This window comes from Pelecanus crispus, chromosome 3 (genome assembly GCF_030463565.1).
Source record: "Pelecanus crispus isolate bPelCri1 chromosome 3, bPelCri1.pri, whole genome shotgun sequence".
In the NCBI taxonomy this organism is placed as follows: domain Eukaryota; kingdom Metazoa; phylum Chordata; class Aves; order Pelecaniformes; family Pelecanidae; genus Pelecanus; species Pelecanus crispus.
The window spans coordinates 85,882,695-85,901,635 of record NC_134645.1 but is presented as its reverse complement, the minus strand read 5'-3'; the positions used below and the strand labels follow the sequence as shown (position 1 = coordinate 85,901,635).

General features: G+C 38.9%; 1 protein-coding gene across 1 annotated transcript in view; it reads right to left on the bottom strand.

The window, feature by feature from the left end:
- USP45 (ubiquitin specific peptidase 45) overlaps window positions 1-18,941 on the bottom strand; it is a 57,029-nt gene that overhangs the window by 19,471 nt on the left and 18,617 nt on the right. The window contains exons 6-8 of the mRNA XM_075706621.1: window positions 13,891-14,036; window positions 12,519-12,614; window positions 10,262-10,392 (exon numbers count right to left, since the gene is read on the bottom strand). Of these exons, the coding sequence (XP_075562736.1) occupies window positions 10,262-10,392; window positions 12,519-12,614; window positions 13,891-14,036 (373 nt within the window). The remainder of the gene's footprint in view (window positions 1-10,261; window positions 10,393-12,518; window positions 12,615-13,890; window positions 14,037-18,941) is intronic.

Here is an 18,941-nt window from a genome sequence, read left to right as displayed (position 1 = left end):
GACTGTCAAATTCCCAGATTACAAGCCCACCTTCTAGAATAATATATACTGGCTATCCAGGTTAAACAGAGATCTAAGTCACCAAAGACTGCAACAACTTCTTAAAAAAAAAAATCTGCATATTTCCAAACTTTTCATCTCTAGAAACTAGAAGTCTTTAAGGAAAGGGTCTAATGCCTTGGAAAATACACATCTGGTGTCGCCCTTGTCCTCTCAGACTACATCGTCCTTTGAGCTGTCCTCCTCCATAGTGGCCACAGCACCAGCAGAAATGAGCCAGCTTGCGAATCGGCCCAAGGATGCAGAAGAGACACTGGCACTGGTCGAGTTAGTACCGTTAACACTTTACTATGCAGAACAAACAAAAAACGAAGGCTCCACAGGAAAGGCAATTCTCGTAAAAAGACCACCAGCAGCATCCGCATGGGCCTCATACACCAAAAAAGGAAAAACGCCTGTTTCGGGCTAAGCCACCATTTACACCGATGATGTTTTAGTCAACTGCACAGGGGTAACGTTGCATCTGTTCATAAGCCAGGCATTCAGTAGTCTCAAGCACTGCTATTCAAAAACACAGATCCCTTTGGTACTACTCACAGCATCTCAACATACTCTAAATATCCTATTTTGCAAGCATAGATTACACAGAAATTACAAAATACACTTGTGAGTCTGTGGATAGATCCTTAAGGTGTTATCCTCACTAAGATAACCATAGCTAGAAGGTTTCTGGTAAACAGTTTGGATCTCCAGCTTCTTGCAACCCCAAATGAGACTGAGTAAATACTCACTATTAACATACTTCTATTCACATTAACTATAACTGGGCAAACCATGCCTGTCTTTCCAGACAAGTCACCCTTTAGATCTTTAATTAAAGTCTTAGACCGATTCATCTAAAATGGGATTTGAAAGGGTGGGGTTTTTTGCATTTCCAGTAATGCCACCAAATGGCAGCTGTGGCTCTCGCTGCACAACGGGAAAAGCACAAAGCAGGCCTAGCCATGTGCACCCCTTCCAAAATCTAGCACAGGAGACAACTGGCTGAGCAGGGCTCAAGCAGGAATTTTATCAAACTGGCAGAGCAGCCAGAAAAATGAACCGCTTACTCGATTACTCAATTTTATTAAGCACATGTTGAGCCAGTTTTCATTTTCAGCTTCAGACTGCGTGCTCTGGCTAACCAGTGCATCAAGCTGTAAATACGTAGCAGTATTTTCTCAAGGCACAATGATCTTACTTGCCCAGCCATGCTCTTCAGCTGTTCTAGGGTTCCTGAAGGTGAAGTTTCTTTCCCACTCATACACTAACGCTGCTCAGGTTTGCTTCAGAAATTTGTGCTCATGGACAGGAGAAATTAAAGGCGATAAGAAAATGCATCAGACATGCAACGTGCCTACAACAGTAAAACTCAAAGCTGGGCAAGATGTCAAGATGCCAAGTTAGGGCACAGCAGCCCTGGGCTGCAGGCAGGACAGTGATATAAGGGTCTCAGTTTTGAACTGCTTACTGGAGGCACTTTGGGATGTAACTGGAGAAGGATCTAAGGTGACGAGGTATCTAAGGTCAGTGCCTAAAATTAAGTGGAATAAATCTGGACTTGCATATGCAAAAAAACATGTTCACATTTACAAAGATGGTACTTTCACATTCATACTTTGTATCTACTTTTTGAGACAAAATTGACAATATCCCTAGTTAAAAATGATTTAATGATGCTGCTCAATTATGAGGCTTACTATAAAATCTGGAATCAGCAGAGTGGGTGATTTTTTTTTAGCATTCTCTCTAAAGCAATTTTTTTTTTTGCATGTGCAGTTAAACCTAAAAAATTAATTTCAAATTAAAAAAAAAATCAATAAATTAAAACTTGAAATACTCCTCTTAAAAAATATTTTTGTTTAGTATTATAAAAATGCAGGGGTTTGCTTCTATTAATACCAAATGTTTTATTTCCAATTAATTTGATTATAAAAACCAAATGCATTCTGAAAAGCACTAGGCCCTTATTTTGGATCCAATAAAACACTCAATATACATTAAAAAAATAAATAATATGTGTACCTGCATGCATGTGTTTACAGGAATGTGAACACACATTTTCACTTTTCAATTTAATAAAACAGCTTCTTATTGTTTCTTTCATTGAATGGCCACTAATCTCAAAGAATCTGGTTTTTTTCTTTTTTAACCCAGATGCCGAAATCAGTTCAATTCTGAGAAACCTAGTTAGTTAGCCACAGTATTATCATTACTTTCATTTATGGGAAACGTTTTGTTTTTCTGAGACAGTGAGAATCAGTGAGTATATTCAGCCTATCTCCTTCAATATACACACATTAATAGCTCCAGTGTATAGCGAGAAAACAAAATCTTGCATTTACACAATCTGGATCTTGGTACTAATAGGAATTTTTTTTTTTTTTTTTTGGCCACAGAAGCAGGGCCAGTGCAAGAGACATTACAGTATAAAGGATGATGGAAAAATGAATAATTACTTGACAAAGAAGCAAGCAAAAACTCCATGACTGTTACAGGGTTTTTTTTTCATTGTAGAGACACCTCACAGAGCTAGATCTTCAAAAGCCCCACACATACCTTTCGTTACCATTTATGGTTTGCAGTGTAATCCCCCACTGATGAACATATTACAATAGTCATTTCAGATGAAAATTAATTTACTAAATAATATTTCAAGGGAAAATAGTTTATCCGTATGTTCCACACTGTTTCATTAGCTTAAATGAAAGGAGAAAAAATGAACTCAGCCATGGCAGTTTTTCGTTTCTCTTAGTCTTTCATTTTACTAGCACATAGTGCATCTATGAGAACAAGATTATTTAGGCTTCTCTGTGCTTGTACTAAATCCTCTTCCAATCTCATGTAAATCTACATGCTTGAATTTTAATGGAAACAAGGATGATGGGAATGTAACAGCTACCACTTTAAAAGTGAAGTGGCAGGGAAAGTGACTTGTAGAGATGCTATGTAAGGTTTGAGTCATTTACTTGGACTGACAAATGACATCATTGGTAACACTGCTTAACATACAGTTAATCGGTCATTCATGTACATTGCATGCTATGCAGTGTTGTATACAATTCTAAATATCTGGTGTTCTGTGAAAAAACATTTCAGATTAGTGCATTTGTTTTGGGAGGGAAGCCACAAAAGAAAACCAAAAAACAACAATAAAAAAAGAGGAGGGAGGGAGAGAGGGAGGGAATCTCGCACCACACAATGCATTTACCGGAAACTTCCTACACTTGCAAACCAGTATTAGGGAAAAAAAAAAAAGAATTAATCCATGCTGATACACAGAAATCTGACAACTAAAAGATGTGCACTCTTGTCTCCTTGAAAATATGCTTCAAGCGAGATCCTTGGCAAAAGTGGGGGACTTGAAGATGGTTGGTTGAGTTGACCGTTCACAGATGTGCTGACATATGGAAGCCAGTGCCAATGCGATACAACCTGTTGTACAGTGTCAGCAGGGTAATGACAGAACAGGTTGAACTCCTGCTAATGGCCATAAGTGGTGAAGGACAACTGTGACATCTACATGCACGCTGGTTATCTAGCTTCTTGTTACTCATCTGGAGACCAGTTATAATTGCTTGACTGTCAGTTAAAGAAATATTTTTTTCATGATGATCGACTTCCTAGAATGTTTTAATAACAAGTTATATAACAACAGAAAATTTTAAAGGAAATAAAACCCCAGTCCTCTAAGCATTAATAATTCTAATTCCTATCCTATATTCATTTGAGGGAAATTAAACTAGCCTTCAAAAGCAAAATCAGGATACAATTACTGTCATTCAATCATACTGCACAGAAGTGCCACACCTTTACTGTCTCTAATAAAAATCCTCTCCAAAATCATCCTTTCAATAATTACTGTTTTTGAGCAGAAGATATCCTAATACCTTGGAAAACTTCAGAAACGATACTAATTGCTTGGAAATAGAAAACAGAACATACTATTTGATTTTTTCCAGTAGTGCAAAATGCAGAGGAACCCCTTTAATACTGCAGTACCCTACAGAGAAGCACAGTAAAATGTTTACTTAATGTTAGCCTGAGAGAAGAAATTCTGCTTATCTGCAGATGATGTTAATCTCTCAAGACTGATCAGTTACCAATGAAAGTTACAAAAAAGCATGTGAAGGGCCATTTTATAAAAGCTTCCACAATTCTTTTTGTGGAAGACAAGACTTACCTTTCTCAGTGATATGATAAAATATCTATTCACTGTCATTATAGAATAGCTAGAATAAAAAGTTGTGTTCTTCCTAAAGCAATTGTTCTCATTAGTGATCCTAAGTAATATACAGCACTATGACAGAAAATAGAGCAAAATCCTACAGCATGATTAATCCCCATGATTAATCTTATCTCAAACCTGCCCCACAGACAGAAGAGTTCAGCTACCACAAGGTGCTTGGTAGGAAAAAACCCACCCAAACACAGGCTCCTCCCCACACGTGACTAACAAATAACAGACATGCCTGTCCTGCCTATCTCGATGGCATGGGTAGACAGGACTTAGCTCTCCTTTGGATGTGCTGGCTGATTTCTTTCATCTTTTTCTGCCTCACCTTCCCCAAAAAGAGAAAATGAGGCACCATCACTTTCTTGCAATGCACCAGATCTCTGGTACATGACCAAAAAGCACTTGTTAGAAGTAGCTCTGAATGGCCACAATAGCTGACATGCTACAACGGAGCCATTTTCCACTTGACCATCAGAGGGAAAATACGGCTCTTTTTACCGAGTAATGGAAATACCTGTCTGGGGAAATTTCTTCCTGACTACCAGCTGGTAGCCAAGTGAAGGCCTTTATGCACGAGGTCCTGTCCCCCTATAAAAAAAACTTTCTCTTTATCTGGATGTCTAATTCTTCCTTGAAGTCCTGCTAATGTTTTCAACAGTGATCTGTGACAGCAAATTTCACAGGTTAGCTCTATAGAATGTTAAAAAAAAAAAAAAAAAGACTTTTTTTCCCCTGGCTCTAAATCTGTTGCCTTCCAGTTCCACAGACAGCTCCTTGAACTCTTATGAGGGCAGTTAAGTAAGCACAGCTAATTTATCTTCTATCATTTATTGTCTTCTCTTGCTGTCATGCCTCCTTTTCATGCCCTCTGCTGTCTCAACTCCCAATATTCAAGTTCCTCTTGACATGAATGCTTCCTGTTTTTGTTACCTCTCCCTGAAGCTTCAAACTGGCTTTATCTGGTAATGCTCTATTCTGGTTAACCTGAACATTGCTACTGAGGATACACCTCTGCTGTACCTAATAAAATTATTGTTTTCCTGCTTCATTGCATCTACAAACATTGCCCATGTAGTTCACCAATACCACACGCATTGCAAATGCTTGTGTTGTCCAAAATGCTGCACAGGTCTTCCTCCTGAGTGGAAGAAGTGAACACAAAACTCAGGACCAAGTGCAGATGATTCCTGCCAATGCACACTACTTATATATTATGCATTTAATCTGCTTTGCACCCATAAACCTCATCCATCCAGCTTTGTTAACTGGCTCCTAAAACTAAGGAAACTCTGACAAAGTTAACTGAAATAAAGACATGCAATCTCTCAACTGCTGCTGCAGGGAGAAGATTCAACCTCCTCTGTCAGAGAGCTCCTGAACATGACGCAGCACTGTCAGCAAGGCATGCGGAGGCATGACAGGGACCCAAAATAATCCTTCGCAACTGGATAAGGAAATGTCAACCGTGTGTTCTGCTGCTATTATCTTTAAATGGTAAAATTCAAATGGGAAAAATAAGCAAGTTAGAAATCTTTTCTAAAAAGCAATTTTTCTCTACAGCAATATTATTTTAAAAGAAACGGCTCAAAGAGACCCCTAATTAATGAGAAAAATCCTGTTTCCTTCACCCCTTGAATCTTGTACAACATTACCTCAGTTTCCCTTAGCATTTCCTCTCAGAAGTGATAAATGTGGAATGCTGCAAGCATTGTTTAGGCTTCCGTCCAAAACTAACTGCCTGTGATCTCTGTTCTGTCTGCCCCACATAAACCTCTGTCTTGAGTTCTACTTTTTGCACCTGAGAAGGAAGGATGAATACTCCTTGGGGAGGGAAGACCTATGTATATTTTGTGACCACCAATAAAATCTTTGCTAGGCAAGTATTTTTTCCTGCATGTTAATGTAGCAATATAATATCCCTATAAATAATTATTTGGTGGAGGTTTGAAGCAGCTAAATTCCATAACCACTTTCTGGACTCATGACTTACGTGCTGCAACATTTACTTGCTACACAAATCTAAGCTTTCTTCCACCAATAAAATTATTCAATCATAACAAATAAAGGAAATAAAATTTATGTCCTCTTCATACATCAGTGTCGCATTAGTCACTAAGTCTCCAGATAAGTCAGAAGTCTGCAGTCCTGATATTCAGCATAGTGGAAAACCAACAGAAGGGCCCCGTAGCTATGCTTACAATCTGTCCTCGCAAAACATCTGACAGCTGCAACACTAACAAAATTAACAGTGGATGAATTAGTACCAGACGCTGAACAGTTGCTATAGAAAGACTCATCCATTTCTTTCCTTCTTCTCCCCTTCTTCAACCTGGCTACCCCACCACTTGATAAAATTAATACTCAGTATCATTTTTTTCTTTTGTTATTTAATAAAAAAAGCACCACTAATACCCTTTCATACACAAGACGATGAACTGCACGCCATGATCTCCCTAGACTCTTAAGGACACAGTTGGCAGTTGAAAGGACTGTGTCCCAGTTCTCTTATTGCTTTTGAGCAGCAAACATGCACCCACTTTGCAGAGTTTCTCACTTGCAGGTTTTGGGATCCCACCTGGCGCCATGACAGAGCTGCAGCTGAACAAGGCAGCGCCTGCTCGTTTTCTTTACAGGCTCTCTGCCCATACCTAGCTGTATTTCCATATGCCTTCGCCCGCTCCTTTTTTGCTCTTCCTTCCTTCCCTGCCTTCTTAGGTCTTCTTTCACTGAGCACTTTTCAATTTTTGAGTAAGGATGCCCAGTTCAAATGTGAGCATTCAAACTCATACTGCAACATCTCAAGCAGGTGGAGTCCTGTAGTCCTACAAGGACATCACAAAAAGCAACTCTGGGTATCAAATTCAGAAGTGTTATTGCAGCACTGAACTAGAAATGAGGGCAAGTGTCAGGTGTTAAATTATACAGCTACCTTTACTATATCTTGCATCAACTGATCCAACACGAAAATATGTCACCATGCAGCTAGGAGATTAAAAAACCACCCAAACTCATCAATACCAATTTAATAAAAATTTATATATATATCTCTCTATAATCCAACTGTCACCAGGGAAAAGTAACCATTTTTAAAGGATCAGCCTTCTGCTACAAATGAGAAAAATGTTATTTGGGAATTGCTGTGTTACTTTTTGGCTAGACAGCACACTATAACAATCCTGACAAGTAGATAGATCTAAGTATATAAAGAACAGCAGCATACCGTCACCTACTGACAGCTTCAACTTCTCAACCATTCACATTTGTAAGAAGCCTAGTAAGATTTGGAAGTGACTATACTAAGTATTAAGTAAAATGTCTATATTCTGCATGGCCACTCAGTGCGAGTGCCCCTGTTTTGCAAGCTACAAGCAACTACTCAAAATAATGTTATGGTAAAGACTAGGACTGGGAAGACAATTCCTGGGTTACTGAGTCCAACTCTTAATATCAGACAAGTACATCCTATACTATCTGCACAATCTGCTTCATAAGTTCTTTACTGAAGAAAGGTATAGTCATATACTGTAGACTGGGACTGAGACAGCAAGATCTGTGATGGGGAAAGAATAAATTAAAAAAAACCCAAACCCAAGGTTGCAACTGGAGTCAGCAAACTTTTATGTAAAATGTGTGAAACCAAAACATTATTATTAGATGTCCTTCCCCATGCCCTTCTCCCCAGTAGTTAACTGACTTGTCTTTCTCTGACATATGTCTGTGAAATATGAACTTTTTTTCAGTGGAGTTCTTCCTTTTACACATCCATTCTGTCATCTCTTTAGGAAAGATGCTGTTTGAACTTTACTTGTTAAGTAAAAAGAGTTTGTGCTAATGCATGTGAAAACCACAAATAGTGCATGCCTTTAAGATTACTTTATTAATGCAGCTTCTTGGCAGGATTCAAAAAGCAGTTTACGGAGAATGCTGCAGCAACACAGACTTCTTCCTAGCTGTGACTCCTGCAATCTTGCCATGCTCTCTCTTTCATTTCAGCTTTGCTAAAGAGTAGAAAGCCAACTTTAAAAGACTAAAAAAGGCTATGTAAAAATGGCATGACAGAACACTGCATTCATACTGTTTAAGTTAGCATATAGTAAATGTATTCAGCTTGCAAAGATGAAGATTTCCCTTGCTCCTACTTTCACCACTGCAGACTGCTGAATTTGCTGAAATTCTCCCTTTCTTCTTTCTTGCTTACATCACCATCAATAACAAAATAATCAAAAGCCCAAAACCTTCTGTCATACCTGTGCAGCCACTTACTACCCCTGAACACCTAATTTCTTGCTAACAAGATGTGGCTGACACTGTTGTTATTGATACCAGAGCTAGTAAAGGATTTATATCTAAGTTGTGTTCCGCAAGGCTAACAACAGTAAGAAGTAGGGATGAAAGCAAGAGATGTCGGAAGCGGACAGATACATGTCTAAACAGCAAAAGTCTGCTGCCCACATTAAAATATGTTTCAATTTTAGCTGGTAGTTAAAGTACATGCCCATCTTAAAGATCAAAAAACAACAACAAAAAAAAGAACAACTAGATATTGGAAATTTAATACTGATATATTGTGTAGCCATCACTTGACTATACAAATACAAACACATGCAGAGCAGATACAAAATAGTTATCACTTCAAAAATACAATGCCATCTGAAGTGCATTGCATTGTGATTATTTTACAATGAGTTTGCTAAGGTGGGCTTCAAAACATGTTTTACATCATCTTTTCCTTTCTGTCCTTAATACTTACAGAGAAAACACTACTATTCCTATTTAATCACTTCCCTTCCATTTCTTGACCAAATTTTGTTCCTATAATCACATTTTTGAGTCAGCCCCAAAACAGAAGGAGGAGTGAGGAAACAACATATTTTTCTTCCCTGTATATTTTTCTTCCAGGTAGATAATGCTACACAGAGAACGCTGCTGTTCATTCAAAATCACTATAAGGACAATGTATACACATTTCCTTTTGCAGCTCAAAAGAATAAAAAGGAAGTCAAGTACAATAGAAAAAATACATTGTTTCTGAAGTTGAACTTTTAGGATAAAGAAATCAATTATTACTTTTCCTTTATCAGAATTAAAATTGTCCCTGCTCTAGTCTAAAAGCTTTTGTTTCTTTATACCATACTTTAAACCCATGCTTGCACAGTGAGGTTGCCCTGGAATGCCATGGAAGGAGGCTGCAACTTTCCTCCTAACTCTCTTGCTGCAGAACGTTTAAAATTCCATACAATAATATTATGGCAAATAAATTAATATGTATTATTAATAGTTTTAAATGTGAGATTCAGCTATATCATCCTCCAGTTACTCTGCTTCTATAGCTTCTTTTACTTGTAAAGTCAGTATTTAAATATTTGTATCAACTTTTAAATAGGTCTTCTACAGGTGTTTTAAAAAGTAAGATTGTTTGCATGATAATTGAAGGCACCTACAAAGCACCACTGTAAACATTTTCCATGTCAAGAAACAGGAGTTACTTTAGGGCTTGTACGCTCTTTGCAATCTGGAGCCATATGCCATTTCAGTACTGCTTCAAGTCCTCACTTGTTAGACCCTTTTTAATTTTGAATTGATGCCAAGGTCAGACATCATAGCAGAGGTTTCCCATTTAAAAGCTTACCCTTTTTTTCAAAATACCTACATACACTTTGCAGTATTACCACAGCTTTATGCTAACATACAACAAAACCTGAAAGGTAATTCTATTTTCTTCAGTTTTACCACACCCTCTTCTGCCTCCTCACGCTTAGTTCAAAGCCCATTGAAAGTTAGTGCTTATAGACTGGGCCACACGTTTCATGAAGAGCAGGTACAACAAGGAGCCCTGGAACTTTAAAACATGAAGAAGACATTTTCTGGACTGCCCCGTAAAAATCTAATGGCACCTTAGAAAGGACAACAGACATGTAACACTTAGAAACATACCACTGGAAATTAAAAATAAACAAACAAGTAAAAGATACTGACAATACGTACTTTTGACAAAGCTGGCTGAACAGCACTTTGGGAGAAAGAGGACCTTTTCCAGCCTCCCTCATGCTGTGAAGGAACAAGAACATCGCTGAAGTCAAGGGTCCCGGGCTGGAGAGGTTTACTACCAAAGGATCCTTCAAAGCAAAGGTAAATTGCAAATCAGATTTCAAAGTTAATGACACAAAAGACTTACTTCAAGTTAGTACATTTATGACAAAGAACAATGTAATTTTCAGTCTTATAGTGTTTTGGTTTTTTTTTTAATGTTGACGTCACTACATGATTAAAATAGTTGAAGAGAAAGCTTATTATTTAAGCAGCAACAGTTGCAAAACCAAACAATTCTTGTTGAGCAAATTGGTTGGTAACCGATAGTTTTGGAAACAGGCATGTCCATGAGCCAGTCTGATTCTCACAAAAACAGACTACCTCCTGTATTACCTGCTTTACTCTTACTCCCATGTGCACTAAAATTCAGTTGGAGAGACAACGCGGGCGACCTCCTCCGTGGGCCAGCATAAGATGGAGCTCAGTGGCACTCTGTCTACTCAACCTTAAAGAAGGGGTGGGCAGCTTCTCTGACCTGCGAGCCGCAGACCAAAATTTCCACACATCCAACAGCCACAGAAAAACACCGTGTTCCTCCAGGAACCAGATGCCTGGAAGGTACTGGCAGTGGTTCGCAGCAGGGGCTGACAGCAGACCCCACAGGTCTGCCGTGTTGGCAGGGGACAGGCACGGGGTGCATCCCACACAGCCCCTCCTGGTGTGAGATTCACCCCAGCCAGCAGGTCCCGGGGCTGGAAGGAGCCGTCCAGCAGCCACCCAAGCCAGTCGTAGAGCAGGAGACACTCCTGCACTGCTTACATGCTACATACATCTCAATGGCCACAGGTCGCCAGCTCTCCCTAACGTGCTCCCAGGTTCATACATGACCACAATGCTGCCTACTAGCTGGCCTGACTCTCACAAAACCAGATTACAACTGCTGGACAAACAATTAGACAGGCTGCACTGTCCAGAAAGCAGATCCACACAAAACATATGCGCTATGGATACAAACAAATATAAAGTGTTTGCATTATATACACTATCAAAAGGTGGAAAAATGCCCTTGACCAAGCAGGAAGCTGGGAGTTTCCTCATTACTATTAGTTAGACTACTGCAGCCCTCTAATCCTGTGTTGACATACAAAGACCAGAAAACACAGTCTGTGCTCCGAAGATCTTATTTACATTGTAAGCATTGTCATTAAACAAAAAATAAATCTTTCAACCTTATGGCTGTGCAAGTTTCGCATCAAGCATAAGCCAACGTACCACTGGCTTTCTAAGCCTCCGGGCACAAACAAGCTCCAGACCTCTGTTGTGGCTCAGGGTAATTTAGTGAAACATGTTGCTGCTCAGAACTGCCACTGGAGGAAATATAGACAGCAATGCAGTGAATTTCACACTGTTCTTGCCTGGAGAAGCTATGAACATCACTGACAGCAACATAAAGAAATCTTCATCATTTCAGAGATATCTGAAACAGAATCCCACCCCTCAACCCTCACTGCCACCAGAAAGCTCCCAACAAACAGCAGAAAAAGAAAAAAAGGAAAAAAAAAAGAATAAAAAATCCCATGTAAACTGCTTTCTTTAGCTAGCAGAGGGAAAGGGGTATTATCTTTATTGCCAACAACATACCATGAAAACCCAAGTCTCTAAGACATGACCAGGAACAGTAGCATATTTGTTTGATAATAACCTCAGGAGTCTCCTTCCCATGTGCCTGCAATGAGCTTGAGGACAAGAAATCTGGTCCTCACTGAAATTTTGCTTCTCTCAGTTTAATCCTCTGGCACGTGAAGCACGTAATAAATTTTACAAGCCTTACCAATGAAGGGCTGGGACAGACTGGAATAAAATATTTCATGAACACCTTCTAGAGCCAAATAAACTGTTTCCTGTATTATACATGCATACTGAAGAAATGAAATAAGAAACAAAAATAAGCCAGCCATTCTTTCTTAAGGCCAGGCATTATTTGCTACTTCAATGTCACAAAGTGTGAAAGGAAGTGATTATTCCTTCTCCTCCAGGGCTGAATAATTAGTTTTGTAAAAGGAGTGAGTTCACAGATATCATAAACTGGCTAAACAATTAAAAGGCAAAAGAAACGGGAGAGTAAGAGCATGTCTTTAATGGAGATGCACTTTCCCATCCTCCAACTTCTTCCCACTTTTTCCCAAATTTGTATTTCTCACTGCATACTTACCAATTGGGAGTCTGAAGTATGACAGATTTTTAACTTTGTTCCTTTCTCCTTCATCTCATACATCAGTTCATTTAGTATGTGTGTCTGTGCCAAGTTCTTAAAGAAAAAAAAATAAACCAAAGAAACACATGCTGATCTTTCAACTATACATTTTCCTTTAGTTATAAATTCTAGCTTCAGGGACAGGGAAAACCAGATATATTTCATGATGTACAACTGAGGTGTAAAAAGAAAAAGCAGGTATTACCCTCTTAAGAGCCAAGATCATTGATCTCAGGCTGCTTCTAAAATTGTGTCTACTGCTGTTTCTGTAATTCCAAAATAGTTTCCTAGTAATGACTTTGTTACTTTTGTTCAACAAGATTCATTAATTTAATTTTCTTTTATGGTGAGGACATTAGTATGAGAAATTATTGGTTTCTTTTAAACTCTCTTTAAACACTCTTTAAAGTCCCTCTCATCATGCCCCAAAAAGCACAAGGGCTCTGGTACACTGAAAAGCATTATCTCTCTGAATTTAAGAGAGAAACCAACTCAACATATCTCAGCTTTGTTCCTTTATTTTGGTTAACTTTGACTGCAGATCACTTAGGTTTCCACAATGCCCTCAGTATAGACAGAGAACAATTAGCAGTAGTTCTACTCTTCACAAATCTACTATTTGTTTGGTGAGTTTTGTACTCACCACCATAAACAGATGGTAAAGAGTGCCAGTTCAGAACACCTTCATAGCAGTTTTCTCTTATTTGCTCACTCCTGTCTGTGGACATACAGATGTCTCTGCTCAACTGACAAGCAATACGATGGTTCCAATATAAAACCCACTAAGGCTGCTGCTTTTCTGAGGATGTTAGATTAGTTGGACACTCAACATCAATAAAAGTGTGTAAGTATAGCTCATTCCTCTTCTGGTCAGAAAAAACCCATAATCAATAAAAGTACTTTTATAACTGCATCCATTGCAGGGGCTTAAAATCATCACAATGCACTCTGCAGACATTTAAAGTACCACTTTTCACACTTTTCACACCCACCAGTATGGTAAAAACTGTGCATTACTCATGACTGCCTAATGCTAAACTACAAATAAAACCATATGCTAGAATACAACCCACACACATATGCAGCGTGTAAAACACTTGACATTTTCATTTGTCTCATTACTGTGAAAAACACCACTGATCCAAGAATTTTTTTTGTTGTAACAGGAAATATTGCTTGGATAGCAAAGAGTGAAAAGAATTTGAAAAGGATCTTCAGAAAGCAGAATGAAGACTGTAACAGTCAGAACCTTTTCTGAAGCCCACAGTTTATACAGATTAAGTGTTTCTGAAATCTATGAAGAGAAAGCTGTATGATCTTTCCATCTTACCTGCATGACAGCATTAAAAAAGCACGTATTTCCTAAATTATTTATTCCTTTGACTGGAACAGATGCACCATTACCAGAACTTTTTCCTTTCAGTATTTCACTTGTTTCACTGTTTTCTTCACGGAGTCGTATGACTTTTGATGAACCTGTAATTAAACTATAGATTAACATTACTATATAATTGCAGAATTTAATCAATTCCATGGATTGCATTTATCATTTTTAACATACCTTGACGTTTAAGCAAGTTTAAGATACCTTGATGATTAAAGCAGTTAAAGGCTGCTTTAAATAGTCTTTTTTTTTTTTTTTAAAAAAAAAAAAAAAAAAAAAGGAAAAGAGAGAGAGCAACATCAGCATTACACCCCTGGAAAAAAAAATCCCCCCAACAGCTACATATATCCAACAAAACCTTCCACAATAATTACACTGTCCCATAATACTGTAACTTCTTCAATTACCCAAGCAATAAATAAAGTAAAACTGGCTCTGTTCATTTATTAACAATAGGCAGTTCAGACGTACATTCATTAGACACATTAGGAACACCATGCAAAGGTTGCTTTTTGGTGCATTTGGTGCATGAAGAGAGGTAACCAAAAGTTACCACCTGAATGCTGCAGGTCTTTATCAATTATTGCACTTTGTTTGAATTGCCTTGTACAACTCGGTCAATGGCCAAATCAAAGCTGTTATCAGTTTCCCCAAATGCTACATTTGCTCCTCCACCCACCTCCCTTTGTTGCAGCCTGAAGAACTGCTAACACAACCCAAATGCATACAACGCTGTTGTTTTAATTTTATAGAACAAAAATTTGATAAAACTGCAATGGAATATGCTACCAGTTTAACGTCCACGTATTTCCCTATTTCCCTTATTATTTAAATAGATGAGGGGCAGCAAAGTTAGACAGTCATTAACTTGTAGCCTAGAGGTAATGGCAAGACTTGAGATAGTGTTTAGCCTCAAATTCTACTAGCAACTTACATACTGTCATGGTTGCAGGACTAAATATGAACATTACTGACATCTGCAGTGTCTTAAATATTGATTAACAATGCATGTCAATGTAAACGAGTTATGGACTTAATAGATGCCAAGAATTGTGATGCTGTAATCTCTGTCTTGACATATGAATTCATGTATTTGTTCTAATGAGTTTCACATTGAAGTCTCATTAGAGTGTTCTTGAGAAATAACTAACAGACCTATTTATGTTAATGAAATGCTCATGCCAAAAGGTTCTTTTATGTACACTCCTAGGTAGTTTCGTGCTTAGAAGATGAAAGAATATAATTAAATAAAAAAGAAGTCATTAAAATATCTATTGTATCCGGCAACAAGCTTCTGACACAGTCTGTCTGCACCCTATAGTACCATCAAGGCATGATTATTTTTCCAAACTGTATCTGAGTTTGTCGAAATGCAGTTAGAGGTGCTTTCCTGTTTTAAAACGTTTAAAAAATGTTCTTGGTAATACTGCTTACACAGCTTTAAAATATTCTGCTTTCCACTGGTGTGGAAAATTAAGACGGTACAAGGGCAAAGTAAGAGATCAACTTCTTGAAAAAGCAGACAACGCAACAAATGATAAATAGCTTAGGAGCTGCTCACGCCCTGAAACAGCCACAGTTTTATGGGCTATGTGCAGCAACACCTTTTCACTGACATGCTTACAAGGGGCATGCTGCAGTGTCCGAGACTCGTCCACCCACACAGAGCTCCAAAAGAACCGTAGCAGGAGAATGGGAGCTCCAAGTGTCTGCAACTCGAAGGCACTGCTCACTCTCAGAAATTTAATAATATAAATGGAGACTTCTTCCCCTCAGATAAGTGTGCCATACAGAGAAGTGCTGGGGAGAAGAGATGGTTAAAAAGAAAAAAATAAAAAGAAGGGGAAAAAAAAAAAAAGCCAAAATTGTGTAAATAATTTGTGTATTAGTATACCACAGTTGTTGCATTTATCCATCGGCATTCAAAAACATCTGGGACAGCATCTTAAAGTAAACAATGTTCACAAGGCCATCTGGACAAAACTGCAGGCAAAAATTAAAGCATAAGCATATGGAAAAGCAGATTTTTCTCTTCCCTTTAGCAGTACAGGATGACAAATGTCAAACCTAGATCTGTCCACGCTTCACTGTGCTATGCTTTGCAGCACCACCTGGCTCTCCTTGCACAGCCACCAAATATGGACAGCACTGCCACAGCGGACCATATCTGCAGGGCAAACTCAATAAAAGCATTTCACTTCATGGTTAAATGGCAGCTTCACACAAGTAGCAAGGTTCCATTTGCTAAACCTTACATATAAATTATTTAAGGGAGGGAAAACAAAGCTGAAGCATCCAGCTTTGCGATAAGAGCTGGATGAATAAGCAATTATAAAACACAATAAATGAGAACCAGACATCAGATTGCCACAAAGCTGGATTATTGGTATAGGAATAAGTAGAAGTAGCAGTAAACTACGAAAAGGCCTGTATGTTGTTACTGAAGTCTAGGAACCTTGTTTCATTCAGAAGGTTTTAATTACTGCCTCTTGATTTTTTTAACAGATTTTACAAACACTAGCCATGGTGACATTTTACTAGGATTTTTGTATCTGTGGAAAAGTCTTGACAGAGTAGTGTTGCTTTGCCATTACAGACATTATCTGCTGCCTCACTTATTCCACGCAGATATTTTTAAGCAGAGTAGGGACAGCAGTTTTTAATTTAACTCTACCCAGTGTCCCCAGCTCAGTGATAAATAACAGACAGGCCTGAAGCTGAATGTTTAGTTGACATGTGAAGAGTTGGTCAGTCTTAATAGAAGATGCTGGTAATGACTGTGATAGCTAATACTTCTACAGATTGGAGCTGGAGGGTCCTTCTGAAAGATTAACCCAAGGCTACAAGCATGTTATTAATCAAAAGGGTAATATGTAATTTTTTAAAGTGAATTTGCACTGAACTGTTCCATGGACTCTTGCTGACACAATCTTGCAATCCTGTAATGTTTTAACAGGCATGCTTTTGGATATGAAAAGTGACTTTTATGCCAGTATAGACACAACAAGGACCCCAGCAGAAGGATTCCATCAAAATGGCTGTCATCTGCTGCTGCTCACAAGGGCCTTTAGCTCCTGGCCAAACAGTGTTTTGAGAAAAAGTACTCCAAGCCATCCCGCTGCGTGCAGTAATACCTGTTATAGAGGACCTCGTTAATGTTAACGAGAGCAAGGCAAGTGAAAAGCACAAAAGTAATTAGATTCATAGACTGATTTCTGTCTGTAATTCACTACTACATCTTGTAGAGAGTTGATGTGGTGCCCCTCAATCTCTCTGCCCTTCTAGGCACTGTGGACATCAGTCCCAGGCAAGCCTGTTCCTGCACAGTGGGGACAGCATATCCGACTGTGACTGTTTTGGGGCTCACACATTCAGGCTACACCTCTCTGTCAGACTCCTCCTGCAGTTTTGTGGCCTTTCTAATCTGCTCACGCAGGGGAAACTCTCACCCAAGTTGTGCCTTGATCACCACAACCTCCTTTTCCATCAACAAAGCATATCTGGCCGCAGAGATGGCTGCCGAGATGCTGGAGCACTCTGCCAAGACCCATTGCCCAGCTCTCCATCCAACTCGTCACGCCCTATTGACCACCTCTTCCCTGGCCACCAGGTCAGTGCCTGCCTCTAGTCCCACCATGATGTCCACCTCCAGCACTCACTCCTTCGGCTCTCAGACAACTGCATTTGTGCTTAGGCGCAGCCTTCGCATGCAGCAAAGCTTCCCGACATCACCCTGCTCTCCCCCACGCTCGCATTACCCCTTCCCACCAGGCGCAGAGGAAAGAGGACAGCAGTCAGAGACTGCTCCTCTGCTACAGCTCTTGCTTGCAATGCACTCTTGTCTTGCCACTGTTTTCTCCAGCTTTTTTTTTTTACCTACTTCTGCTCACCTATAGTCTTCTCTCATAAGCTTTCTGGAGGCAGGGAACATTGTTTTGTCCCACAGCTGCGCAGCACCGGCCTCAAGGGTATGTGACTGAGATTCCTAAGCCCAACGTTAACGTAGACAATGATTCAGACCGTGAATCAGAGCAAGTCACCGGACCAGGTGTACAAACATACATGGTATCGATGCATCCTCTTGCAAAAGACATTCAGAAAACTTATCACAGGTTTCCTATTGATTTGTTTCGCCAGTATTTCAAACATTCGCAGCGCACATGGACTTCTGCACCGCCCTTGCTGAAACTGAGCTGTGCCTGGGGGTGCAGATGGTATGCAAGCAAAAGGATAAATGACATCCCATTTTTCTTTCAGCCGGAGCAGTAAGCATTTTTGCTCATCTTTTCAACTTTTTTTTTAATTAAAAATGAGGGTTCCAGGAATATGCACTTTTATTCCAAGGTCAAGCCTTTTCTATTGAATACAACTCTGGTACTTCAGTTGAAGGTCTTCACAGTAAAAGCAAGGTTAATAGATTGCCTTTCTTTTACCAAGTTCTCATCATGCTGTATTATGAAATGCTACTAAATTGTCTGGCACTCCTTTTTTATTTAAAAAACTTAATTTTTTTTTCAACACTGTACAACAATGAGAATCTAACCTTTAGAAAAACAGCATGGTTCTCTTCTGAAATGGCCACTAGCCCTATGTTTTAAAAGCCCAATTTCTCTTGCAACGTTACAATCCTACCAAATTAAAAATTACAAACTGCAGTTTTATTTCTCTGATTCTGCCAGAATGTTACAAACTAAAAAAAACACGTTGGCAGAGTATGAAAGAGCAAGCTATTCAAGCACGTTTTGATTCTCTATGCTTAGATGACTTGTGCTACACCTCACAAGTTAATAAGTACACGGACAGGAAAGGGAAGAATCCGTGGATAAAAATGATGTAACATTTAAAAAATTTTTTGCCAATGATTCAGTTTTCATTTCTTTGCAACATGTATAATTAACAGCAGCCCCTAACAAGTAAGCAAACTTGAAAGAAAATTTATGACCAACAACTGAAATGGCTTTTTGCTGAAGTGTATCTCAGATTTGGAGAATCAACAT